This window comes from Dermacentor andersoni, chromosome 7 (genome assembly GCF_023375885.2).
Source record: "Dermacentor andersoni chromosome 7, qqDerAnde1_hic_scaffold, whole genome shotgun sequence".
Lineage (NCBI taxonomy): Eukaryota > Metazoa > Arthropoda > Arachnida > Ixodida > Ixodidae > Dermacentor > Dermacentor andersoni.
The window spans coordinates 168,337,633-168,361,834 of record NC_092820.1 but is presented as its reverse complement, the minus strand read 5'-3'; the positions used below and the strand labels follow the sequence as shown (position 1 = coordinate 168,361,834).

Sequence of the window (24,202 nt, the reverse complement as noted above, 5' to 3'; positions counted from 1 at the left end):
CCACCTGTTGTAGATCATACATTGGAGAGTCGTGAACTTTTGCATCTTTATCAAGCTCTGCAGAGCCTTCAATCACTAGTTAAAACAATTTCACTGTGAGAGCAATTAAGATCTTACAAACGTCTTTGCTGTGTCCACTTGTCTATTGTTTCTGTTACAGCATCATCGCCATTCTATTGTTATTGTGTAGTCGACAGGCCACCACCTCATTCTTGGCTGGTAAAGAAAAACAAAACTTTGCCCGCTGCCACTGACGAGCACTTCACAGATCTACCGTGCAACCTTTGTGCACAGCAATCTGTGCAGGATACTTTGCACCATGCAGACTTGGCACATAGTAGTGTCTGTGCATGTCTTTCGCAGGACACGGCAGGGAATACCGCAGTGGACGAAGACAATGAACTGTACGCGAATTAAAAAGTTGTTCGGCAGCATCTGATGCAAAAGCCTGCTACTGTTATAAATAAGTTTAGAGCAGGTGGAATTGCTGAATTCTGCAGACTTTTTTTTTTACCTGCGGCCAATTTCTTGCAAGGATATCGCATTTGTGTTACAAGAAAATCCCACATTTGCACATGGAAAATTGCCGCCATGACTCACAGTTGACTGACACCACAGGAAACGTGTTATAGCAAGTAGCAGTCGCGAGTTACGTTCGCTACGTATCTTGTTGCTGGTGGATATTTGTAGCTCGAGTTGGCTCAGTTCTCACGACACACAGGCTAATTAGAGCACGCATTCCGTTTTCACACACAGGAGGAGGCACAACCATCTTGGTGACTGGCCAACACCTAACATTGAGACCTGTTGTCTGCAATGTATGTCTAGCTTACGCGAGTCTGTAGTTAAGCTTCACGTATGCAGTGTATTGACGACCTGCACAAAGATGGGCACAGCAAGAGATTTTTGACATTGGTAATCCAAGCAATATATTGCAATATTCCAAATCAACACAAATGCTATGAAAGATGTCGCAATAAAGGACTTAAGGGTAACTCTGATGACAACTCATCAGTCTAGAGATTTCACAGCACATTAAAGAATCACAAGTGGCTATGGCAACAAATTTAACATGCCATATGTTTAGATGAATGCCACAGGTGTTCGGCTGCTGCGGTGTGTTAGTGAAACTATAATATAACAGTTGCATACACTATTCTTTCCAGAGTGAATGGCACAAGAAGCCCAAGCCTTCTTTATCCTTTTGTAACAAAAATTCCCCAACACCATGGAGGAAGGAACGCACAGGAGAGGCCCCAGCCAGCACAGACATATTGGAGAAAGTGTGGCGGAAGTCACATGCCGTTTTTCGTAAAGCAGCACTGGGAATGGTACACATACGTAAACATTGCCATAGCAACCACACTCCTGAAGCTCTCGCTGCTGCTCTAGGCTTCCGAAAAGTGAGGTAGATTTTTTTCTGCCCGTGTCTTTCTTGCAGCACATTCTGCCCGCGAGACAACCTGACTTTGGAGTGTGGTGTGTAAGCTTGAAAGTTGTGTTTTGGGTCTGTGAGTATGAGTTGTCAGTCAGCAATAGACACACTCAAGTAATCACGGCATGGGTCTTCGTCGTCTTCAACTTGCCACAGAAAAACACAGGAGAGCGTCTGCTTCACCAAAACTGTTACAAAAGTTTCGTAAGCTCTGTTCTGACGTGCATCGACAGCACACACCACCAGAGATGGTAGCAATACAAGTTCAAAGCTCTGGTGAGCTGATTGGAGGTGCAACGGGAGATGGCACACCAACATGGCTGCACTTCCAGTTTCAAAAATGTGATGTCAAGGCCTCTCCTACTTGGTTTCTTTTCTCCATGGCCAAAACCATGCAATAAACAGTGAGCCATGCATGTGAAAACAGTATCACCATCAGCAACAATATGGGAAACACCAATTGTTTATTTAAAGCTCAGCAGAGCAACCTGACCTCAGTGCAATGCATTCAGTACACTGTTTGTAGGCATTCATTCAGACAGTGGCTAAAGCTAGAAAGCTTTCTAAGCAAACATTGATGGATTCAAAGACAATTGCATAGCAAAATTTACTTGGTATAAAAAGATAAGTTATTAATTTTAGGGAACTCCAGGCATTTTCACTTTTAGACATTTTGGTGTGCCAGAAGCACTCCACACATACAAAAAAATAAAAAAGAATCAAAAAAGATCGCAGCTTTTCTGCACAAAAAAGAACACACACACACACACATATATATATATATATATATATATATATATATATATATATATATATATATATATATATATATATATATATATATATATATATATATATATATATATAAAAGGATGTACAAACACATCAAAACAACTATACTATGCTGTACGAGGCTGTTCTTCTAAAGGATAAAAATAACTCCTTTAGTAAAAGTCAACAAATCTTGATCCTTGACAGCACTGACATTTTCTTTCTAATGAGAAATAACATGGTGCACAATTTCCCAAGCACATATAAGACAGTAAAGAACCTCAGATCACAAGGAAACACAACTACCACAACATCAACAATGATTCCCTGCCCACTTGAAATCACCGGGGCTGCTTGCCCATTCTGCATCAAGGCCCAACCAATAATAACGTGAGTACAACCACCAAATCAACCCAGTCACTTCACTGAACTTGCTACACATCTCAAAAGCACTGGTAGACCACCAGATCTCTCTGATTCATCGCCTCTGACTGCGACAAATGCTACATACGTCAAGGCTTATTGGATGAAAGCAGTGGCTCAGGCAGTCGTGAGTGGTCCATGGTGACAAAGAGACCCACTCAACTCTATGCTCAAAGGACAGCTGTAAGAAGCCCTCAAAATGAGGTTTATTGAAATGCTGCATGTCGTGTTGCCACAAGGTGGGCCTGGCTAGCACTCATTGCACAAAGAAAGTAAAAAAGACATGACAAAAAGAAGTGGGGCACACTCAGCTGCTGCTGAAGAACATTGCCAAAGCTTGTTTCAAATGCTACACTATTGTAGGAAACGTGGGAACAAAACTGATGGCGTTGGCCCTCTTCATGTCTCCAGCACACCTTCTACAACCACACAAATCTCCCAGTCTCTCAGCACACCTGAACCAACAGTTCATGGGGAATTGCCATTCAAGTCCAGCGTTGCAACATCAAGCCGGTGAGGAATTGTAGAGTCCATAAATAAGGCTGCAACAATTGGCACACGTGCGGGACAAAAAAAGAAAGAAAAGTAATCAACTGTGAGAGGCGTCCGTTTTCAGCGACTTGGGGTGAAAACTCATCCCCGCTTGTTCTTGTTGCCTGTTTGGGTTGTCGCTTAGGAAGAGAAACAAGGACTAGGTCTCGTCGGCCTCTGCGTGGCTAGACGACGACTCTCCACACTTCCGCGCTGCCGCCTTCCGCTTATAATTCATCACGGCGGCCACTGCGCAAAGCAGGCACAAAAATACACAAGACGCATGTCAATTCGTCGGCTCAGTTGAAGCCACCTACACATGGGAACCTTGGTAGAACAAACCTTGGCATTGATTTACTAATATGTAGCGTGACCATCACTGTCTACAAATAATGCTTATCAACATAGCTTGTCAGTGTTCACTAACAAGGTCTACCATCCTTTACTAACAGATGTGCACCCAACAATATCTACCAACAATGCCCACTGACAGGCATATGAGGCTCATAGTTAAACAAAATTACCAACAGGTGACATTACTGCACATTCTAACAACTATGTCCTTATCATACTGCAATGCAGGATCAGTTAGGCGAGGTGGGAAAGCTAATCTTTGAAAAACTATGGACAAAATACATTATGACAGTATGGTAGCCTCATGCCACACAATTGTTTAGCATGTCAAACATCCTCAAGGTTTTTTTAAAGACATTTGCAGAGCCTCTACAACACTAAAGCTAGTGCAACACTAAAATACACTACAAAAAGTCAGCTTTAAGTAGCTAGACGGCTACTTACTTGGCCAAGCAACATAAAGCTTATCTGCAATATACCATTCAGTATGCTGGAAAGATAACATCAAGCAAGAGCCGAGGTAAAAAGGCCTTAAATTTAACATGCTCATATAACACTTTCAGCATGGTTCTTTGGTTATCTAGATGCTGTGCTATCACACTACACAGGCATGCTCAGTTATTTTCGCACACGCATAGGTTTAGACACCACCATTTACCTGCTAGGGGTGAGCCACCGGGAGTTCATCTCTTACAGCGTGGTGCAGACAACCCTGGACACCAATGCACGAAGAGACAGCTCCCAATGTCAGTTGCACAACATATCTTTCCAGGTGACATTGCTCAACAAAGATTACACAGAGTACCTGACAATCTAGTGAATTTTAGCGAAAGGCTCAAATTTTAGCAAATGTTGGGAGAATTCACTGTAGGGTTGATGTCACAAGGATACAATCTAGATATTCATTTTTATAAAGTCATTGCAGATGAATGTTAAACATTTGGCAACTAAGCAGTGCATTTAGTGAAGTTAGTGCAGGCAAAGCCTTCTATAGGTCAGCATGTGCTGATAAGTCGTCAGCAAGCCACCGTCATTCAATGTTGTTTGCCATCTGTAACATTCATTCTAGCAGGTTTCCAACTAGCATAAACCTAAGCAAGGAATAGAAGCTGAACTAGTCATACAAAACGAACACTAACATTCTCCAGTGGCGAGACTCGCAAGATAGTACACACAGCAGTTTAAAGCAGAGCAGCAGAGCAGTTTAAACCATATATGAACAATTAATTTGTCAACAGCTCAACGCAGTAGCCAATGCAGCACTCAGGAAAATGTGCAGCAGAACAATGCCATTCAAAATGCTGAAATATAAACCAGAGGCAGACACTGCTAAACAAACTGGCCTTTCAAGTCTCTAGCATCTACTTACAAGTGCAGTAATGTTGAGAATGCAATAATAAAAAAAAAAGAACACTGAGAACAAAACAGGAGCAAAGTAAAAACAAAACAACGGTTTCGGAATATGTGCAGAAGAGCTGAACAGCAAGGTCAGCAGAGTGGCCGAGCATGAAGGAGAGAGGGAAACTACACATGCAGAGTGCCCAAAGCACATGTAATATCACTCATGCAGGCAAGCGCAGCAACAGCATAAATTTGCAAGCTCCGGTGTTGTTCGATGTCTCTTAAAAGTGTGCTCATTTTTTCCAAGGAGAACCATCTGAGATAATCGGCAGAGAGACAGCCATCCAAGCTCTCCAGTCTGACAAAGTGCTCAAAGCACCAGTTTTATTAAGAGCACAGGCACGATTGAGGCGGTAAGGCGAGTAGAAGGGGCCGCGCTTATCTCGTTCTTCGAGGCCGGGGCTGTAGCAGTGGGCGTGTTTGCTTCAACTGACCAGGTTGACTGGCGCCCTTTGCCCCTGGGACAGCAAGAGAGCGCGCTCAGTGTTTGAATCCACTCTGGCTGCTGAGAGAAAGTGCCGACAAGCCGTAAAACGCATTGTATTCTCGCTTGTGCCACCCACACCGAAAATCAATAACCTACCATCATCATTAGCCTAAATTTACGTCCACTTCAGGATGAAAGCCATTTCTCTGGGCAACTTTCAACTACCCCTGCCTTGCGGTGGGTGGCTCCCATGTTATGTCTGCACAATTTTTAGTTGTATCACACCACCTAATCCTCCAGACAATGTGCTCAACAGGTCAGCACATTGCCCTATCTGCTTCCTGTAACTTTGCCTTTGACTTTTATGCACCTCGAAGGTGAAGTGCAGGCATGCGTTATATGCAGACTTTTACCGCAGTAATAGCAACTTGCATTCGTGGCTGCACACGCGCCACCAATATGCTGCAAAAGTTGAGGAAAAAGTTGAAGGAAAAGGCAAAGAAGGCTTTGCTTTAAAAATAAGCTATGTGAGGCTTGAATACTACTGCGCCCACCATATGATGCTGTACCTGAAGGACAGTACATAGTGTCACATGATGTCATGACTATCAATGTCATGCTCCAGATGATCAGGCACTAAACAAGCATAGATACCTGCCTCGTAAATGCATCTTCCATATTCATTATTAGCTTCATTATTTAGTGTTAAATGAAGATCCTGGTCCTTAAAACTCCAGAAAAAATATTTCCAAGCCTCAGAATGTCTTAAATAACTATAACTATGAACCAGTTTCAGCTTTATTTCCCGATGGGCATGTGTGTCATGATGTCATGACGCAGAAGATGGTCACATGGGAGAAGAACATTGTGATGTTTTAACACTTGCTCGAGCTCGCTTAGCAATGAACTATATTGCTACTCGCTGTACGGCCCGATTTCGCAACATAAAAGAATGGCTGCTGACTGAGCTAATTCCTACATTCTGGCGGTCACTAGAGCTGGAGAATGGTCTGCCTAATGGTCTTAGGCAGAAAGTGATTAATGGTCTGCCTAAAGAGGGAATTTCTTGTGTGTCATGGGTATTAAAATAAACCATACCTTCCAACCTGTGAACGTTAAAATTTATAACTACCTAGTGAGCATGACACAAAAGGGCGTGGAGAAGGGTGGGCAGTGGATAGCATGTATTTTTAAAGACATTTTCCCTGAAAACACACCTTTTATGGGATACAATTGCACTTCATTAATAGTAATTTACCTTTAGAAACAGCACACAGGCACCAGCAACCTTGAAACAGCAGATAATGACAGGCAACACACTGTTTTTAGATTGCAGTTACTTTTTCAGCAATTTGGCTGTTGTCGAGTTTGCCTGGGACAGGAACTTGTCTGAAAAGAACTTGCTTGCAGCAGGTACCCCCCTAGCATCTTTTCACAATCAGAAGAGGATATGGTTACAGAATGACTGGCGAAACCTTTTTGTTAACAAAATTCATTCTTTGTAAAACTTGAAAATTGCAGAAAGACCTTAAATTCATACTCTTCTAGAGAAAATTGGAGAGAGTTGGCAGGTATGGCTAAACCTTCTTGATCCAAGCACATGCATTCCCTCCCATTAACATCATTGGTGTGTGTGTGTGTGTGTGCGCGCGTGCGTGTGTGTTTGTTTGTTGGGATGGGGGGCGGATTTGGAGGGCCAGACATGGTGCTTAGAACTGAGTACTAATATGGTTGCTGAGCCGTTTCACTGTTTTTGCATTTCACCGTGCGCAATCCCCATGCATCAGCAACGTGCCCTCCTGTCTGTCAACCAAGCCCGCACGCACCCATGTGCACAAGCGCATTTATGACAGAAAGATGCAACACCTTCTCAGAATACAGTGCTTGTGTTCTTGACAGGCTTGCTGCGAAGAGGCGAAAGAGAAGAAAGAAAGAAAGAAAGAAAATAAGAGTGAAAAACAAAGTGAATGTGCCAAGGCCAAAAGAAAAGTCCACAGCAAAAAGCGTTTAACGAGTTTCACACAAATGTTACTCAAGGGAAACCTGGGGCTAGAGCATCAGTCTAACACTGCACTGCAATCAGAACAAAGCAAACTCTGCCATATACACTACACGTCATTTCTAAACACCCCCATGGCTTTTTACCTAAACTTGCTGGCCTAACTTGAACTTGGAATGCTACCGTCTTAGCTGTTCTGAAGCTCTGAGAAAAATTAATTGACTAAAGCACAGAAGTACATAATTCATCCACAATAAGTGCTACCACCAAATGTAACCCAGACTTAGCGACATGCCATTTAATTTATGCACCAAAATTTCCGCAGCAGAATGTGTAAATTACACACACTGAGCTCAACAGTTATAGCTTTGAATGCTGCGCACTTCCCAACAATAACAATGCTAGAATTTAACGCAATGTTAAACAATAAGGAACAGTAAAAAGCACTATGGTCGTGTATTTAGCCAAGCTTACAGCCAAGTCAAGTGATATTTGTGCATACCACTCAATTGCTGTGAACCAAGTCACATCTGACTAATTTTGAAGGATGCAAAAGTGATATCTATTTCCTGTGATGCTCATTAACTGAAAATTACCCATTTAATCATTGTTAACTTGAAAAATGGCATAATTTGAATTGGTTGGCTTGATGCCACCAAATGCACACATTATTCCATAATGTCACTTGGCAGCTTTCTTGATAATTTGGACAAGTCACAGGTTGCCAAAAGTTTAATACTGTAAAACCCTGCAATTTTATGAGAAGTTTAACAACAAGTTCAGATTGCCAAAATTAAGGGGCTATGAAGCACAAGGGTTTTACAGCACTAAATGTGCTATTAAGGAAACAAATACTCCGCACCCCTATGTCTCTCTGCATTTTGCACTGCAAACATTCAGGTAACCTTCGGTACAGCCAGTGCGAACAGGATTTTTTCATTTCTGCTCAACACGGGACATGTGACGCACCTACATTGTGAAAGCTGTCAGGAAATGCAAACTGTTTCAATCGTGGCCTTCCATGATACCATCAAATTTGCAGACTACATTGTGATGGACTACAACATAGCCAGTTGGCTCAGTGATGACAAACTCATCGGGCGATATATTTGCCTGTGCAAAGCACACCTAAGTTCTCCTGCGAGAGCGCATTTTTGGATAATGGCGCACCTGGGCTCGCGTGTTGTACTGTCGCTGTCTTCGCGCTGTGAAGGAGTTCGCGAAGCCCTCGCTGTTCTGGCTGATAGGCGATGAGCACTCGGTCGATTGCGTGAGCTGAGAAAAATTGCGCAGAATTTTGTGCAGGTTTCGAGCATTTTACAAAAGCGAGTACGCACATATCTGAAACTTTCAAACAACAAATTGAATATCCAGTTCAGTCTGGGTTCTTGGAATGGATAGCAGTCATATAAACCACCATGCTATTTTTTAATGCATTTAGGATAACCATTGTTCATAAGAGAAAGGCTGAATTGTGGACTTGTTGGAACTAAAGTTTTCAAAATTCTTGGGTCCATGGATGATTCTTCATTTCTCTTAAATTTGACTTTCTAAACCCACCTCAAAGCCACTCAAGTTTTTACCAATCCTAGGCAGTGTCTGATGCCACTTGAAATGAGTGTGAATTTCTTGCCACCAGGAGTACCTGATATAGCATCAACATTGGGGTTTTGTTTAGTGGTAACGACTAGCACTGGTCAGCGTTGCCAATTTAGAAGTTTTCCTGGTAAATTTAGAATTTTTTAACAGTTTTTCTTGTAATGGTAGCTGTTCTTTTTCTTTGTTTCTTCCTATCTTTTTTTTTTTTGTGGTACAAAAACAAATTTATTGACAATTTCAGCTTTACATGTCCCAAACATGCAGCTTATCCATGCCCCTTAGAAGTAAGATGAAAATATCATCCCCATCCACAAGCAGTCTGCTTCGCATTTCTTCTTCTTGTTTCTCCAATCTTTAGTGCATGGATGGTCTCCGAAGTAACAATAAATGCTGCTTCAGTAACATAATGCTCAAGCACGTTGTTTGCAAGATTGACATGATGGAGGTCTACAGGGCCAGTGATGGCATCAATCATCGGAGAACTGACTAAGCCACGGCAGCAACCAAATACACACAAAGGACGCGCGACCCTACGTAACATGAAACAGGACATTTTTTTTCCAATTTTAATCACCACTTCGTAGTTCAACCTGTTTTCTGGCCAGTGATTGTAGTTCACAGAAATATCGTTTTTTCTTCTTTCTTTCACTCTATGTCTTTTGGGGGTTTCATTTTACACTGCGTTTCACACTTCAGTCACACAAAGCACGTTTACTGATATTAATAACTTATGTATTTTATTCTATTATGAACAAAAAGAAACAGACTTTTCTGTCCTGTGTAATTATGTACTTTTCAATTGTTTTACTTAGACACAATAAAACATAACTTGGTTCTAACTGTTTGCATTTAGTGAGTTTTAGTCAATTTTCGGTGCTCATATGACGGGATTATAGAGTTTTTGTCGTCTTGACTAGCAATTTTTTTTTCTAGTTGGCAACCCTGGTGATGGTGCTATAAGTCCCATGCCAACAAGAAACTCCTTCTGGTTTCTTCTGCAATCTGTTAAGTTACCAGAAGTGAGATTATAATCTTTATTTGAGGAACACCTTGGGCATGCATTTTCCTCATTTCACGAACACTAGCGTCAGTAAGTAGCGCATCCGTTTGTTGGAGCCCAATTACCCTAAGCATCAGCTAACCTTAAAACCAAATTGCTTGACAGATCACCAACATCAGCACTAAGATGATCCATAAAGAAAGCAATGAAATGGTGGTAATTATCTGCATCACGTGGCACAACACAAGTTAAATGAATATGGTCAGTGGACAAAATTTTCAGCCAGACAAGCTTTGGAATTTGTCCAAAAACTATTAATCTCCTTCCCTGTTCGATTGTTAAGAGATAGTCCAGCAAGAAGGGACACATGAGGCTCGTTAAGTTTGTTGATGAGATAGTTTGCCATTGCTAATGACATATGCGAAGCCTTACATGAGCCGATCGAAGTATTGCTGTAGCCACAGGCTGCAAAAGCATGCCAACAACATGAACAAATTAATTTTTCAACTACAGTACACATATCCTCGAAATGATCATTGTTAATACAGTTGGTTTTGAATTATGGCACACGCAACCATTTTTCCATTTCTTATTGCCTCATTCATCCGTTGACTGGAACCACCTTCCCGAAAAAGTTGTATCCATACATGATATGTAACTAACAATTTCAAGCCAGTTTAGCTAGCATTGTATAACTAGAGATGTTCTTTTTCTTTTTTCTCAATATAACTAACTGCTCATGTGTATATAGCATGTATTTCTTATGACCACTTATTTAGTATATTGTAAAGCACTAGCCAAAATTGTATAATCAGAAACCTTTGTAACTTATTTTATTTTACTCACTGTATTTTTGTTAACTTATTTTCATTTGTATGCTGCAGCCAGTCCCCTCTGCGATGCTTTTGGCCGCTGAGGGTATAATAAATAAAAATAAATAAAAGGATGTAAATGTTTTCTTGGTTTTGTTTATAAAAATGTGCAGTGAATTGCTTTTCCTTGCACAGAAATGCAAATGAGCTCTGAAGTAAACTTGTTAGCACAGTGCGCATCTTGTTGCTTCTTTGTCCTTTTCTGCAACCAATTTATGTCCTGCTCTAGGACAACGTACATAGTTACTTATGTTGTCAGGCTATGCTGTAGCATAGCTCTGTGTAAGCAGAAAGAATGTTGGCCCACACAAATGCCACAACGATGCGTACATGGGTTTCACGTGGTTTCTCTGATAGCGGGTACATGACTGAAGCGCCAGATTGCCCTGAAGTGATGTTTGTGTGAAACGTTGCACAGGGCGATAAGTGAGGAGCACTGACACCACCTTCCAGGCCACTGGGACTCCTTGTCCGTCAGCGGCACGTAGACGACGCCCATGAGGGAGGTGCGCCGCACGGTGCCATCCTCCAGCTTGTCCACCTGCTCCAGCGTCTGGCTCGCACCGGCTGGTCCAACGGGGCAGATGAGACGTCCACCAGGCTTGAGCTGTTCCACCAGCTGCAAACGAATGCAAGAACTGTCAAACCTCGTTACAGCGAAGTCACACCTGACACAAAAACACCCTCGATATATTCGTTAGTCCTTATAAGCAAGAAAATTTTCATTTCCTTGCATTTCTGTACAAGCAAAAAATTTGAAATTGGGTCTATGTGGAGAAACACAAGCTCGATGCCTCTGATGGGCCAGCAAAGGGTCTCTCTGCTAAGGCAGCAAACTGCACGTGCAGAGAGTGAATGAAATACAAGCGCACCCTTGCCCTTGTAGTAGTGCCCTTGTAGTAGTTTGTGCTTGTTTTTATGTTTACCTGAAATAAGGTTTTACTTAATCCCTTACAGCCCGATTTCCTTTGCCCCCTCAAAAATACTTGAATTGCACATAGAGGTGTTTGTTCGTGCAGTGGATATGTCCAAAGATAATTTCAGTGCATTTGCAGTTTAAGAGTAAAATTTGCGGTAGTTTCACAAGGAGTAACTGCATGCCTCAAGCATGAAAAAAAAAAGTGCCTTTATATCTGTACTTTACCTTACCACAACCTTCAACTCTCATTTTCTTTGTGTGTTCGCTCTCATCAGAAATGCAGACTTGTGAAGCTTTGTTTCCAAAATGACAGATGGCAATGCAATGATACGTTGCTGCCAGACAGCCACACAGCATGTCAGACTACTGCTTCCTCTTGCTTGAGAGAACTGATGAAAAACTATCGCTGTCCAATGTGGCAGCAGACTTATCATTCCCATCATGTGTAACACAGCACTCGCAAACACATCACTGACACCCAACGCAGCCAAAACCTTCATGAAGCTGTTCATCGCACCTCTACCCTGTTGACTCTTGTGTCCGACTGATTTGCAGATTTTCTTTTCATCTCAACACCATCGTCATTTTGCTCTAAAACAGTACTATGTTGAGACCTTGTCAAAGAGACCCTTTCAAGTTTAGCACAAAGAGGCCTGTCAAAGATGCAACAGATACAGTGTACCCCATTTTCTATAAGCACTACGTTAAGCTCTTGGCAATACTACTTAGTACTAGAACTCATCGTTGTTCCCCGACTTGCGATTGAGTCTGCTTTTGTGCACCTGTTAATTTTTGGAAAAGATACACTGTAGAATGCAGCTACGACACAAAGCACTGACCTTTTTTGGCATGTCCGGAGCTGCCGCTCCCACATGGATTGCATCATATGGAGCGTGCTCGGGATATCCTTCGCGACCGTCTCCCACTATAACAAGAAAGGGTTGTTGGAAGTGTAAGGAAGCTGCCAATTTGCTGTTGAACTTCATTGCTGTGTTACTTCTGTTCGCCTTAATTATTCTTTTTCCAAAAAATCAAAACAGATAAAAAAGGAGAAAAGAACTATACATAAAATAAAAATGATTTCAATTTATTGTTAAGCAGTTTAATAGATGTTGCATCTCTAACATTAGTGCCTAAGGAATTCAATGTCATGGAAGAAAAGGTTATGAAAGTAAGCATGTGGTGATTAAGTTTTAAAAAATAGTATACCAACACTGTACAGAATAATTTGGGAAGCAAAACTTTTAGTTGACAAAAAACTGCACTAGCCTGGACGAGAAGGTGAGAATTTGAACTGCTTGTTTTTGCCATTTGTATAAGGGCCAAGTGTAAGTAGCATACGAACTTCCCCAGGATGTAATACAATAGTTAGCATGGCTGTGTACAAAAGCATAATACATAATAAGGGTGTGGGCCGCAAAAAATTGCCTGGCTTTGAGCAAGGCTCTTATAACAAGAACGCCTTTCTGCAAACTGACGTAATATGGTTGTGAAATTTTAAGCAAGAGTCAACAATGACACCTGAAGCATTTCTGCTTCATTGTAGGCTTCCCAAAACACCTTGACTAGAAATAGGCAGAAGCAGGAAGCTGCATTGCTCTGAACGAAACACTACTTTAATAACTCAGTTTAGAAGAAAATGAAAACTCTGCAACAAACTAGTTTATATATACAGCACACTTGTCCGTGATATCGATAACTGTCCACACATTAACCCTGTGGGGCACATGATGCATACATGCAGCACAATGCACATTCGTCACTCCGTCCACAAGCAGTCTGTCCTGGATTGATTTCTGTCGCCACCTTTCGTATCGTCGGCCACGCTTGCTTTGAGATAGCACAAATGGCATGTGACCAATGTGACGCCATAACCACAGCACTGTATATCATGCCGGCTGCCGGTCTACCATTCTGGATCGCAGTGCTAAAACAGAACACAACGAACAATCCCGTGCAGTCACAATCGAGAATTGTGAACATACCGAGCAACTTGACCCGCTTGGATTTAAGCAGTTCTGGTTGGTCGCGTTCAATGTTGGCAATGGACTCATTGACCAGTTCCGGAATGTGGTCAATGCCCACAGCCAAGCCAGTCTCGCCAACCTGCAGATATTAAAGTTGTAATTAACGCATAAAAGAGTCTAGACAAGTTAGTCCAAGCAGTTAAAGTATTTTTTATACTAGAAAAGTAATAAATTCAAGGCTGATTGGCTAAACACTTTGCATCAAAGCAGAAGCAAACTGATCACCTGATGCAGAGGACTTCGACTGGATCATCATTTGAGATGGCCCTTGGAAGAAAGTACAAAAACGAGAACACTGCACAGCTAAGAAACCAAGCGTAAAATGAAAACAAGAACAAGAGAGGCGACTTGGGCTAGTGCTCAGTTTCTTAGCTATGAGCTTGTACCAACTCGCGCAGCACTGTTTTCCTATGGCACCGTATGTTTCAACATTGTCAGTGTGCTTTCTTCAAGTTGCATCTCAGTGCACTCCACTCACTTTCAGCGTTCGTTTCACTGGGATTGTGGCACCGCCCAATGGCTTTCACACAAGTATTGACTTATTGCACCCCTGCTCCCTTCTCTCTCCACCTAGAGTGGGACAGGGTGGTGACAGAGCTGACAGTAATGGTACAATCAACAGGTCATTTCTGAGCACTCTAGATCACTCTGGCAGTATGCTTTACAATTGGCTGATTAAAATTAAGTGTTTGGAACGCATTCCTTGCTTGAGTCATTCAGAGCGTCATGCTCCAGAGGCCTTCGCACAATTGGGCTGGGAGCGCAACTGAGATCAGACATAATTTCAGTCACATGGCTTCTCCAATTCTCTGAGAGCTCAAGCAGGCTTAAAGGTTGCTGCAAAGTTGGAGCACAGTAGAAACCAGTTGAAGGTACCATAAGAAGTCTCTCCAACCCCCAGAGAGCCCACTGGTCCATTTACACTGGACCAATTTTGATGGGAGTCAATCCTCACTCTTTGGTCATGCTAGGCATAGCCACAAGAGCAAACTGTTTGTTGCTTCAAACTTGTATTGCCTTTAAGGGATTCAATTGAGAAGAACTGAGTTGGCTATAGATTGCATATACAGGGTGCTTCAGCTAACTTTAGCCAGAGTTTTAAAATATGCCGATGCGCTCTAAGACAATGCAACCAAATGCATGATGCTCACTTTCGTATGTAGTGTGTCAAGCTTAATTAACCAACTTCTGAAGCAACGAAGCTAAGAAAAAAATTCCAATTAGAAAGTTACAGAGCGGTTTGCAAAACGTACGAATAAACAGTTTCTGTCTTTCTATCTATTCAGTATCAGTGTTTTTCAGTTTACTGCAGTTGCCCGCAAAATAAAAGAAAATACCGTGTGAAATGTCCACTTGTGCGCCATGATTGCAGCGCTGTTAAACGCTCCGTGTACACACGAACATAGCATTTAGCCGTGTGTGCTGCCGCTTGAAAGGCCACAGGGCAGTGACGAAGGTGTTGGTTGTGCGATTTACGCCAGCGATGTGCTTTCCTCGCGGTGGTTCATGATAGTGACAAGCAGACACAGCGGCAGCACACCCAGCTAAACGCTACGTTCGTTTGTGCGTGGAACGCTTGGGAGCAGTGCAATCACGACACACAAGCGGACACGTCACGTGGCGTTTTTTGCATTTCGCAGGCATCTGCAGTAAGCTGAAAAACACTAATACTTAATAGATAGAATGACAGAAACTTTATTCGGACGTTTTGTAAACCGCTCTGCAACTTACTAATTGAATGTTTTTCCTAGCTTCATTAAGTAATTATCTAATTAAGCAAAATAGAATGATAGCATGACACACTACATACAAAAGTGAGCAACGTGCATTTGGTCACGTCACCTTAGAGTGCATTGGTACATATTTAAACTCTGGTTAAAGTTCGCTGAAACACCCTGTTGTAAAACTAAGCAGGGAGGTGACACTTCTGAAATTTGATAACTAACTGCTCTACGAGTTCTGGAAATGTCTATGAACTGACAGGAAGCTGTTTACCAATGAAATACCGTTACACTGTATTCTAAAGGAAGTTAAGAGTCAACCTGGTAACCTTTGGAAACTTTTCGTGTATACAAAGGACTAAAATTTGCTAAAATACCTTGAAATTATCATCTCACCGACACCAGATTGGTACCACATTTTGAATGGGAGGATTGAGAAAAGGGAAGCACGAGTTGCACTGTTTCTTCCACAATATTCAAACCTTTATTTATACAGAAAATCAACCATCAGCCGCCCCCCGTGTGATCACGACAATAGGCCTGTGAACAACTCATACCTACTGCAGACTTGCCAAGCTACATCAAACATTAGATGTCATGTTGTCGAAGCCAAGGTCAATATTGCTACGGCACAATATGCGCGATCACGAAAGGCCAGCAGTGTGTGAAGACGACGACGACGATTAGAAGCTAGCGCGGGCTGTTGCCTCTTGGCCAAGCGCAGCGTATTTTCCTTGTAAATATATTTGTACATAGCTTTTCGTCTGCGTCTTCCTACGTAACATATCTGGTGGAGGTGGACGTTCCCTGTACCTCGTCACGGAGCTTCGCAGTGGACGATACGTCGAGCCTTCCTTCATGGCTCCCGGCGACGACAACCCGACTCCGCCGGCTCCGACACCTGCTGCCACTTCGACGACCTACATCACTCTCCCCGCTCCCCGTGATCCTGGCGTATTCTCGGGCCAAGATGGGGAAGACGTCGATGACTGGATCAGCCTGTATGAACACGTCAGCCGCAATAACCGGTGGGACCCTACTATTATGCTCGCCAACGTAGTCTTTTACCTCGGTGGCACACCTCGAGTTTGGTATCGCACGCACGAAGATGAGCTCACCAGTTGGGATTCCCTTAAGACACAGCTTCGAGACTTGTTCGGCAACCCCTACGGTCAACAACTTGCCGCGCAGAAGGCGCTTTCCGGCCGTGTGCAGACGTCAACAGAGCCCTATGTCACGTACATTCAGGACGTCTTGGCTCTGTGCCGCAAAGTTGACACCCACATGACTGAGTCAGACAAGGTTTCCCACATCCTCAAAGGCATTGCCGATGACGCCTTCAACTTGCTCGTTTGCAACAACGTAGCGACGGTGGATGCTGTTATAAGAGAGTGCCGCCGCCTGGAACTCGCCAAAAGCCGACGTATTGACCAGCAGTTTGCCCGTCTGCCCAACACCCCAGCGACATCTTCCTGTGCCGACGCTCCTCGTCCCAACAACACTGCCGATGTTACCAGGATCGTCCGGCGTGAGATCGAGGCCGCCTATCCGGCTGCCTTCGACTCCAGTCCCACCAACACATCTGCAGTCACGGTCTCACTGATCCAGGCAGTTGTCCGCCAGGAGTTTGAAAACATGGGTCTTCACACCATCTGCTCGGCCCATCGCCCTAATACCCGCCCGGCTTCTTCGATTTTGCCCCGTCCCGCATCTTCTTACCCACCACGTTTCCGCAACCCATCTGAATGGCGCACTGCTGACGACAAGCCTATTTGTTTCCACTGCCATCGAATCGGGCACATTTCTCGGCACTGTCGTAGTCGCTGGAGTTCCCCGAGCCGGCCTACTTATACTGCCTACTCTCGCCCCTCAGGTGGCCCTTCTCGTCCCTATGCCGCACGCTCCGATAATGCCGCCACTGATTCTCCTGCAACGAACCGCCCCTATTCTCGTTCGCCTTCGCCCCAACGACGACAATCTCGCTCTCCCCAGCCCCGTCGCTCCTATTCGCCGACTCCCTTCGGACGCCGCTCCCAGCCGGAAAACTAGACGATGCAGCGCCTCGAGGTGACGCTGCATTGCTCCCTACGCCGCCAAATCCTCTACTGACTTTGCCCACTCATCTGAACCTTCTTGACGTGCAAGTCGACGGTGTTTCTGTGTCTGCTCTCATAGACACTGGGGCGCATTTGTCCGTAATGAGCGCTGACCTTCGTAACCGGCTCAAGAAAATTATCACGCCCGCCACGACGCCTGTTGTCCGTGTCGCCGATGGCGGAACAGCCCCCGTAATTGGTATGTGTACCGCCCGCGTCTCCTTCGCCGATCGCTCAACAATCGTGCTATTCACAGTCATCGCCCACTGTCCCCACGACATCATCCTCGGCTTAGACTTCCTTTCCGCACATTCTGCTCTCATCGATTGTTCCGCCAGTACTCTCCGCCTTGACCTGCCTGTTCTGGATCCTGCTGAACCACACCCCAGTCGCCTCAGTTCCGCCGACTTCGTTCGCTTGCCACCTTCGGCACTGACCTACGTTGACCTAGTGTCATTTCCACCAGTCCCCGACGGTCACTACATCGCGGCTCCTATGCAAGACGTCCTCCTTACACATGGGATCACAGTACCCCATACAGTTTTATCTATTACGGCGAATTGCGTCTGCCTGCCAGTGGTCAACTTTGGCTTGACGACACAAGTGCTGCCACGTGGGATGTCTTTGGCCCAGCTTTGTTCATTCGAGGATCACTCAGTAGCATCCATTGCAGTAGACGACACTTCATCCGATACTCCTCTACCATCGCAGTCGGCAAATTGTACCATCGCTGACTTACGGAAAATGATTGCCCCCGACTTGCCCTCCGAGCACGCTCGTGAACTCTACCGCGTTCTGTTTTCCTACCACGATATTTTTTACTTTAACGATCGTCCTTTAGCCCAAACTACAGCTGTCAAACATCGCATTAATACCGGCGATGCCCCTCCTATTCATCGCCGCCCGTATCGAGTGTCACCAGCTGAGCGTCAAGTTATTCACGCAGAAGTTCGCAAAATGCTTGCCAAGAACATTATTGAACCATCATATAGTCCATGGGCGTCACCTGTAGTACTGGTCAAAAAGAAGGATGGCTCATGGCGCTTTTGCGTGGATTATCGGCACCTTAACAGGGTTACCAAAAAGGACGTGTATCCCCTACCTCGGATTGATGACGCCCTTGACTGCCTCCACGGTGCTCGCTATTTCTCTTCTATTGACCTTCGCTCCGGCTACTGGCAGATTGCCGTGGACGATCTCGACCGCGAGAAGACTGCTTTTGTCACACCCGACGGTCTTTATCAATTCAAAGTGATGCCGTTCGGTCTATGTAACGCCCCTGCCACTTTTGAACGCATGATGGACTCCCTTCTTCACGGTTTCAAATGGTCCACGTGCCTGTGCTACTTGGACGACGTTATCGTATTCTCCCCAACGTTCGCTACGCACCTCGAGCGCCTCTCAGCAGTCCTGGACGTTTTTCGGCGAGCCGGTCTGCAACTCAACGCATCGAAGTGCCAATTCGGCCGTCGCCAGATTACCGTCCTTGGACATCTCGTTGACGCGAACGGAGTGCAACCGGACCCAGGCAAGATCCATGCTGTTACGCACTTCCCTGTTCCGAAGTGTGTCAAGGATGTGCGCAGCTTCATCGGCCTTTGTTCGTACTTCCGCCGTTTCGTGAGAAATTTCGCCGCCATAGCACGACCACTAACCGACCTTTTGAAAAAAGACGCTCCTTTCCAGTGGGGCGATAACGAGGCCTCTGCATTCTCTCATCTAATCGACATTCTCACAACGCCTCCCGTTTTGGCCCATTTCGATCCTTCTGCGCCTACCGAAGTCCGTACTGATGCCAGCGGTCACGGAATTGGAGCAGTACTGGCACAACGCCAGCGTGGCCACGACCGTGTTATCGCTTACGCCAGCAGGCTCCTCTCACCCGCGGAGCGCAACTATTCCATCACTGAGCGTGAGTGTCTGGCCCTAGTTTGGGCGGTTGCGAAATTCCGCCCATACTTATATGGCCGATCCTTTTCCGTTGTCACAGACCATCACGCGCTTTGCTGGTTATGCTCACTGAAAGATCCTACAGGAAGACTTGGTCGCTGGGCCTTACGCCTCCAAGAATATTCGTATACTGTCACCTATAAATCTGGCCGACTACACAAGGACGCTGACTGCCTGTCTCGCTACCCGGTCGACGAGCCTGACGACGCCGACAGTAGTAGCGCCAACGGCATTTTCTCTGTCTCTGCCTTCGGTAACATCGCCGGTGAGCAGTACCGAGACCTATCGCTGCGAGCACTTATCGAGCGTCTGCGCTCTACACCTACCGACGCATCCGTTCGCCGATATGTCCTCCAGGGTGGCATTCTGTATCGAAGGAACTTCCTCCCTGACGGCTCTGACCTTCTTCTTGTCGTGCCAAAACAGCTACGACAGACTGTGCTCTTTGAGATGCATGACGCACCCACTTCAGGACATCTTGGGGTAACCCGCACGTACGACCGCGTCCGCCGCCGCTTCTATTGGCCTGGTCTCGCTCGCTCCGTTCGACGCTATGTTGCTGCCTGTGATCCCTGCCAGCGTCGGAAGACACCTCAGGTGCTACCTGCCGGTCATCTCCAGCCAATCACCGTCCCTGTGGAACCGTTCTTTCGTGTTGGATTAGACCTGCTCGGTCCCTTTCCCACGTCATCTTCTGGGAACAAATGGGTAGCCGTCGCGACTGATTACGCCACCCGATACGCTATCACTCGGGCTCTCCCTACCAGCTGCGCCACTGACGTCGCGGACTTTCTCTTGCGTGACATTATCTTGCTTCATGGCGCCCCGCGACAGCTGCTTACTGACCGTGGTCGAAACTTCCTCTCGAAAGTTATCGCTGACATTGTGCGTTCCTGCTCCATTCAACACAAACTGACTACTTCATACCATCCTCAAACCAATGGCCTGACAGAGCGGTTAAACCGTACTCTTACCGATATGCTGGCCAAGTACGTTTCCAAGGACCACCACGACTGGGACATTGCCCTTCCTTACGTAACATTTGCGTACAATTCTTCCCGGCACGACACCGCCGGATTTTCTCCCTTTTATCTACTGTACGGTCGCGAACCTACCTTGCCCCTAGACACGGCACTTCCTCCTGCTGCGGTCTCAACAAGCGAGTATGCGCGCGACGCCATCGCCCTCGCTGACCATGCACGCCAGCTTGCCCGTGCTCGACTGACGGCCTCACAGACCACTCAGCAGTGTCAGTACAACGCCCGCCATCGTGACGTACAGTTTTCACCTGGTGCGCTCGTGCTCCTGTGGTCGCCCTCTCGTCACGTCGGACTTTCAGAGAAGCTCCTTTCGCGATACACAGGGCCCTACCGCGTGCTGCGCCAGGTGACGCCTGTGACTTACGAAATTGCTCCTGTGGCCTCAACCTCGTCCTCTCCTGTGGCATCTAGTGATGTCGTACACGTCAGTAGGCTCAAGGCCTACTACACTGCTTCCGAGTCCGATCTTTAGTCGCTCCGGGACGGCGCTTTTGCAGCCGGGGGTAGTGCTACGGCACAATATGCGCGATCACGAAAGGCCAGCAGTGTGTGAAGACGACGACGACGATTAGAAGCTAGCGCGGGCTGTTGCCTCTTGGCCAAGCGCAGCGTATTTTCCTTGTAAATATATTTGTACATAGCTTTTCGTCTGCGTCTTCCTACGTAACAATATAATATATGAAAACAGCTTTCAGACATAACTGAATGGAACTTGCTGTCCCACACTCCTCTCTTACATCTGGGAGGCTGGTTTGGATTTTCTGCAGAACTGATAACCATGCCAATATCTTCATCCCATTTAGTCAAGACCTTCAGCTATTACATTAAAGACAAGTAAAGTCTTTAAATAGTAATCTACTAGTTCAAACTGTTTTAGCCTTTTTTCAAGATCATGATTAGCGAGGCGAAAAACTAATGCCAACTTGCCATGAGCCCCATGCAAGCTGTGAGGTAGCCACTCCCTGAGCCAACATCCAGGGCCCTTGCTCCTTCCTTCAGGTGATCCTTGAGAGACTCTAGGGCTTGGGCGTGCTAGAGACACAGCAGAAAAGCACTCAGGGCAGACAATCAAGAAACAATTACATCTGTCTGCAACTGCAGGGCAAACCTCAAACTCAAGGTAAACCTTCAAACCTCAGTGGTTAACCTCAGAGCAAACTTTCACGAAGTAGCTAGTTGGTTATTTTTATTCGTACGAGCTTAGCCCAACTCATGCACTAAACTTTTATTTCTTTACACTTTCCTCAAGTTGCACATACCAATCATCTTTATGTAAACCTTGGCAAATATTGTGACTTGAAAATGAAGTTGAAACCAGCAGGCTTCATGAAAATTAAATTGGCCCAACTTTGTTTCGGTCTTCCACAGTTTTACAGAAGCAGCTAGTGTACAATGCGCACTAACATTTACTAAGACAGCATCATCATCATCATCATCATCATCATCATCATCATCATCATCATCATCATCATATTTTATGTCCACTGCAGGATGAAGGCCTCTCCCTGCGATCTCCAATTACCCCTGTCCCGCGCCAACCGACTCCTAGCACCTGCAAATTTCCTAAATTCGTCGCACCACCTAGTCTTCTGTCGTCCTCTACTGCGCTTCCCTTCTCTTGGTACCCATTCTGTCAACCTAATGGTCCAACGGTTATCTACTCTACGCATTACATGACCTGCCCAGCGCCATTTTTTTCTCTTCATGACAATTAGAATGTCGTCCATACCCATTTGCTCTCTGATCCAAACTGCTCACTTTCTGTCTCTTAAAGTTATGCCTAGCATTCTTCATTCCATTGCTCTTTGCGCGGTCTAACTTGTACTCAAGTTTCTTTGTCAGTCTCCAAGTCTCTGCCCCATATATCAGCACCAGTAAAATGCACTGACTGTATACCTTCCTTTTCAATGACAATGGTAAGCTTCCAGTCAGCAGCTCACGATGTCTGCCGTATACGATCCAATTCATTTTTATTCTTCTGTGAATTTCCTTTTCATGGTCAGGGTTCCCTGTGATTTTGACCTAGGTAAACATACTCCTTCACAGACTCTAAAGGCTGATTGGCGATCCTGAATTCCTGTTCCCTTGGCTGGTTATTCAACATTATCTTTGTCTTCTGCATATTAATCTTCAGCCTGTTAAGGTCCTCAATCATTTGTTGTAACTCGTCTGTAGTGTTGCTGAATAGAACAATGTCATCGGCAAACCGAAGGTTGCTGAGGCATTCGCCGTCGATCCTTACTCCTAAACCTTCCCAGTTTAATAGCTTGAATATTTCTGACTCTCTTGCGGTAGCCAAATGCCTTGTCATATAATTACTAAGATGTACGGCTTGCAACATAAAACAGCAGTTCCTCAACTATCAGTGCAGCGAAAGTATTTTTATGTGAAAACAAAACTATCAAGCACAACTGTACAAGTGTGACGCAGGGTAAAAGATGCCCAACAAGATTAACCATATGAAATCAATTGAGACAGATCTACTCTCACACGTACAAATTTTGTTACAACATACCCAGGAAAACTGCAGAGTTTTATCTGGGCAATGAGCCCACTAATGACAAGCATATTACATCCATGGTCAATTCACATTGTGCGACAACTGCCAATAATATGCCAGGCAAATTATCCCCTGGAATAACTAGAAATTGCAAATATAAACATAACCCCATAGAGAGACTAATGAACTTGGCGATGCACTCGTCAAAAGCAGAAGCAGTAAGAGCACTGAATTCTACAACATAACTACGAAACAGCGCATGACAAAGCAACCGGCGTCCTGCGCTGCCTTTTTGAAGCGATGCAAAATAAGTTCGGCACGCCCCTACATCAACAGCTGGCCACATCGTCACCTCTAGTCGCCAAATGGAATCTCATTCTTCAAGCCCGCCTTCACCAGCGAATCACGCATTAAAAACTGCGTGCTGCTTATTAACAAGGCCATACCATGTGTGGTGCGCTGATTGTGACGGCGTATCCGATTCCCTGCGGTGAATCCATGTAGGGGTTGTGGGGGCAGTAATTTCCTCTGTCAACGCTACTCATCACGTCTTCAACCTTCTGGCTCCTGATGATTCCATTGCCTGCAGAGAACGGCCGCGCCAGTTACGAATTTCCCCAGACGCACGATGTCACGCCGGTTCCCACCGGGAAACATTTGGCAACGCTGCGAGCGAACGTTTCGCTATACTTACGCTTCAAGTTGCGCACCAAATCGAGGTTGTTTTTGCCGTGTGACCTCCAAGCCATGGCAAACGTAGTAAAGCAACACGTTAGGAATACTCCAAAGACAGCTCTGAACAGCATCTACTGTAGGCGGTTTCCACCTAGGGATTAAGAAAAAAAAACAAAAAAAAAAAACGAGACGGGCAAACTTACGAAAACATTTGGCCTGACGGCCGAAGGGATTTTGCGGAGTGGGCTTCTCTGCACACAAGAGCCGTGGAAAAGGAATGTAGCAAGGATTGCACACGTTCGAAAGTAGCAACAAAACGTAGACGTGGAGGAGAAAAAACTTGCCTTACTGCGCGGCTTATTCCGACGATGAAGCGCAAAGCGCGCCTCGCGTACCTTCAAAATGCGGCTGCTTACGCCATCGAACGCGCACACACCATGCACCACTGATGGTGCGCGTTTT

At 45.1% G+C, this 24,202-nt stretch overlaps 1 protein-coding gene across 16 annotated transcripts; it reads right to left on the bottom strand.

The window, feature by feature from the left end:
• Positions 1–2,799: 2,799 nt before the first annotated feature.
• On the bottom strand, positions 2,800–24,200 carry Pcmt (Protein-L-isoaspartate (D-aspartate) O-methyltransferase). 16 transcript variants are annotated; one of them, XM_050180241.3, is made up of 10 exons: positions 24,085–24,196; positions 23,760–23,891; positions 23,512–23,648; positions 21,493–21,597; positions 13,717–13,837; positions 12,571–12,656; positions 11,254–11,431; positions 8,512–8,616; positions 4,173–4,226; positions 3,323–3,409 (listed from the first exon to the last, which is right to left on the bottom strand). In XM_050180241.3, exons 2-9 carry the CDS (start codon positions 23,869–23,871, stop codon positions 4,198–4,200), a joined length of 873 nt encoding a protein of 290 aa, XP_050036198.1. In that variant the 5' UTR covers positions 23,872–23,891; positions 24,085–24,196; the 3' UTR covers positions 3,323–3,409; positions 4,173–4,197. The 16 variants fall into 16 exon arrangements, with proteins under 16 accessions (XP_050036195.1, XP_050036199.1, XP_050036201.1 ...); XM_055071733.2 differs by having other exon boundaries at positions 11,259–11,431; positions 24,085–24,195; XM_055071730.2 differs by lacking the exons at positions 3,323–3,409; positions 4,173–4,226 and adding exons at positions 5,208–5,373; positions 23,944–23,991 and having other exon boundaries at positions 11,259–11,431; positions 23,760–23,803; positions 24,085–24,200.
• Between the last annotated feature and the right edge of the window lie 2 nt (positions 24,201–24,202).